The sequence below is a fragment of the Kryptolebias marmoratus genome, linkage group LG8, assembly GCF_001649575.2.
Source record: "Kryptolebias marmoratus isolate JLee-2015 linkage group LG8, ASM164957v2, whole genome shotgun sequence".
NCBI classification, from domain to species: Eukaryota; Metazoa; Chordata; class Actinopteri; order Cyprinodontiformes; family Rivulidae; genus Kryptolebias; species Kryptolebias marmoratus.
This window is the reverse complement of record NC_051437.1, coordinates 29,724,358-29,727,631: the sequence shown is the minus strand read 5'-3', so window position 1 is coordinate 29,727,631 and position 3,274 is coordinate 29,724,358. Positions and strand designations below refer to the sequence as shown.

Sequence of the window (3,274 nt, the reverse complement as noted above, 5' to 3'; positions counted from 1 at the left end):
GGGATCAGCTGGTTCGATGTCAGAACCCATCAAAGCAGCAGGCAGGAAACTGAGCCGGGATCAGCTGGTTCGATGTCAGAACCCATCAAAGCAGCAGGCAGGAAACTGAGCCGGGATCAGCTGGTTTGAAATGATTACAGCTTCAGGGTTTAAACCTAATGTTTGTTTCTGAACAACATTAAATTCTGTCCAGATTATTTCAACTTTAGGTGTTTTAGTTACTGAAAGTTCAAATGTTAACATTAACTCATCCCAAAGACTTACCTTCAGGTTTAACAGAAGGTTCTGCAAAAATCCAGAAAACTTTGAGTCAGGAAGGGACAGAAAGTTTGTTTTGGTGAAATGATGAAATCTAATTATTTATCAGTGAAATTCCAGGTTATTTAGCTGTTAGATTCATTTATCTCAGGATTATTGGATCCCAGATGAGACAAACTGAAATGGATTTGTTTTTACAGTGTAGTAATAAACTTTAAACCTCTAATAAATCCTGAACTAATTAAATATGAAGCGGGTCTCTGGATGTGGCTCTTTTGTCTTTAAAGCCGAAGTGTTTGGGGTCAAAGGTCAAATTGCAGAAATGTCTTTAATGGTGAAGCTGGGAGCGTTTCTGAGCCACAACATTAAAACTGCCTGTCAGAAGGTTTAAGGAGCCACAGATGATTTCAGTCACATTTAGTTTTTATTTATTTTGTTTGTCTGGACTTAAGGAAACAATCAGCTGATTTTACACCAAATGTCTGAAAATGTTTGATTCAAACGAAGCACAACCAGGTGATGATGATGATGATGAAGGTGATGATGATGATGATGATGAAGTCTCTGTGAAGGGCAGGGGATGAATGAATGACAGAGAAAACAGCATTAAAGCACAGAGGTGTATATTCCATTCCACTAATAAAACCCAACAGAACCAGAACCTGTTTGTTCTCACTTTTATCATTTAGGATCAGATGTGTCGGTTCCGGTTCTGGACTCAGGTCGGTTCTGAGTCGAACAGGCAGCAGGAGAAAGGACTGAAGCTGGTGACGTGTCGCCCCTTGGTGTTCGTCTGAGAGAATTACAGCAAAAACAGAACCTTGAGTTAAAAATCTGGAAAATTAATTTGTGTCCCGGAGACCTGTCCAGGTGTCCCTGTGAGGGACTGGAGACCTGTCCACATGAGGGACTGGATACCTGTCCAGGTGTCCCTGTGATGGACTGACCTGTCCATGTGTCCCTGTGAGGGACCGGAGACCTGTCCAGGTGTCCCCGTGTCTCTTCAAGTGCCTGTGACCTGGAGAGGAGAAGCAGGTAAAGCAGCTGGATGATGAAGATTAATAATATTAACATTAATTAACATTAATTACTGAATGAATTAAATGACTTGAATGTTTTCTGATTTGTACACCTGGAAACATTTACCTGTTCCAGCAGCAGCTGTTTCCATGGCAACCAGGTGCTCAACATTAGGTTTATGTTATAAATGTATTTATTATTATTAAATATGATCAGAATCTGTTTGAAATCATTAGAATTTTATTTCTATAAAGGTCAATTAATCAGGTGGTGACCTTTGACCTTTAAAAAACGAACTTTATATAAATAAAAATAAAAACGAGCTCAGACAGAATCTGGGCCCCACTCTCTGGCCCGGTTCTGCTTCCAGAACTCCTCGGTTCTGTTGGTTTCCGGGTCGGTGTTCCACTCAGCTGAGGAGGAAACGGCGCGCAGTGGCTGATGGGAGCTCAGGTGTCAGGTGTGTTTTAGGCTCCTCCCCCTTCTCAGGTTTCTGCCGTCAGATTCCAGTTCAGTCTCCGAACCGAACTCCGGCTCTGAAGCCGCGAACAGAACCGATTTCTTCAGTCAGAACATTTGAAACTCCGACATCAGAACCTCCTGAGACCCGAACCTCAGCCGAACCTCAGCCGAACCTCTGCCGAACCCCTGCTGCTGCCATGAGAGCGGAACCATCGGCCCAGTAGAAGAAGGACTCTGAACCCCTCAATATGAGCGGAACCAAGCGATACAGTGACGTCACGAAGCCGCTGAGTCCTGGACCGAGTTCCATACAGGTGAGTCCGGCACCTGTTACCTTCCGTGACGTCACACGGTTTGACAGATTCAGGTGAGACAGAGGCGGAGCCGGGTTTCGGTTGTTCTGACGGTTCGGATGGTTCTGGTTGAGTCCACAGGAAGAGAGTCAGTTGATTCAGGAGGTTTTAGATCAAATCTAGTTTTTACCAGGAAGTTTGGACTGGTTCCGGTTCTGGTTCTGGTTCTGCTTCTCTGGTCTTCAGCAGCTTTAAAAACCTCCACATGTTTTACAAGATTCTCTGGTATGAAGAGAAACTGAACAGAACCGAGTCCAATTGAACCGGGTCTGTCTGATGGTCCAGCAGAACCTGGTCTGTCTGATGGTCCTGCAGAACCGGGTCTGTCTGATGGTCCTGCAGAACTGAGTCCAACAGAACCGGGTCTGTCTGATGGTCCTGCAGAACCGGGTCTGTCTGATGGTCCATCAGAACCGGGTCTGTCTGATGGTCCAGCAGAACCGGGCCCATCCAACCTTCTTTTTGACCCAAAGTTCTGGTTCTGGTTTCAGGTTTAGGGTCACTTTTTCGTCCTGTTTCTGCTTAGTTCTGGTTCCTGATCCACTTTCTGGTTCTGAACTTTAATGAAGTTCAGAATCTGTTAGAACCAGTGAAGTTCTGCAGGGATGGGTGTGATTTGGACCCAGGTTCTGATCGGGTGGACCCGACACCTTCCTGCCTGACGGGTTCTAAGCAGAACCTCAGACTCCAGCTGATCCTGAAGAGTTTCTGTTGTTGCTTCAGGTCCGTTTGGTTCTGATCATCTGAGATCTTCTCAGACATTAAAGACGAAGAACCAAAGTTTTTCATTTATGGTCCCGCTTTAAATCTGACCCAAACGTTTGGTTCCGCCTCACGAAGACATCAGAAGAACCAGATGTTTTGTTTTCATTCTGCTGTAATCTGTGACGTCCTCTAATGAGTCCTCCTCCGTCTCTGCAGAACCTGGACCTCAGTGAAGTGTTCCTGCCGACCCAGAACCACAGGAGTGTGGAGAAGAAACCGGGTCGCAAGAGGAGGCTGTGGATCGGACTGGGCCTGGTGCTGACAGCCACCGGCCTGTCTCTGCTCACCGGACTGCTGGTGTGGAACTTCCACCGTGAGCCCATCCAGATCTATTCATGTGGGCCGGGTCTGAGTCCTGGTCTGAGTCCTGGTCTGAGTCCTGGTCTGAGTCCTGGTCTGAGTCCTGGTCTGAGTCC

General features: G+C 46.2%; 1 protein-coding gene and 1 long non-coding RNA gene across 4 annotated transcripts in view; one reads left to right on the top strand and one right to left on the bottom strand.

Annotated features, from left to right (window-relative positions):
* Positions 1-575: 575 nt before the first annotated feature.
* Positions 576-1,733, bottom strand: LOC108228755. The gene is made up of 4 exons (XR_001808233.3): positions 1,405-1,733; positions 1,206-1,276; positions 935-1,051; positions 576-822 (listed from the first exon to the last, which is right to left on the bottom strand). It is a non-coding gene; the product is annotated as an uncharacterized LOC108228755 (long non-coding RNA).
* Positions 1,734-1,777: 44 nt separating this feature from the next.
* Positions 1,778-3,274, top strand: part of st14b (ST14 transmembrane serine protease matriptase b) — a 9,205-nt gene continuing 7,708 nt past the window's right edge. For 2 of the 3 annotated variants that reach the window (XM_037977101.1, XM_037977100.1), the window contains exons 1-2: positions 1,778-2,054; positions 3,015-3,171. In XM_037977101.1, coding sequence (XP_037833029.1) covers positions 1,989-2,054; positions 3,015-3,171 — 223 coding nt within the window. In that variant the 5' untranslated portion in view covers positions 1,778-1,988. Of the gene's footprint in view, positions 2,055-3,014; positions 3,172-3,274 lie in introns of those variants that run through there. The other variant, XM_037977102.1, reaches the window with a different exon arrangement.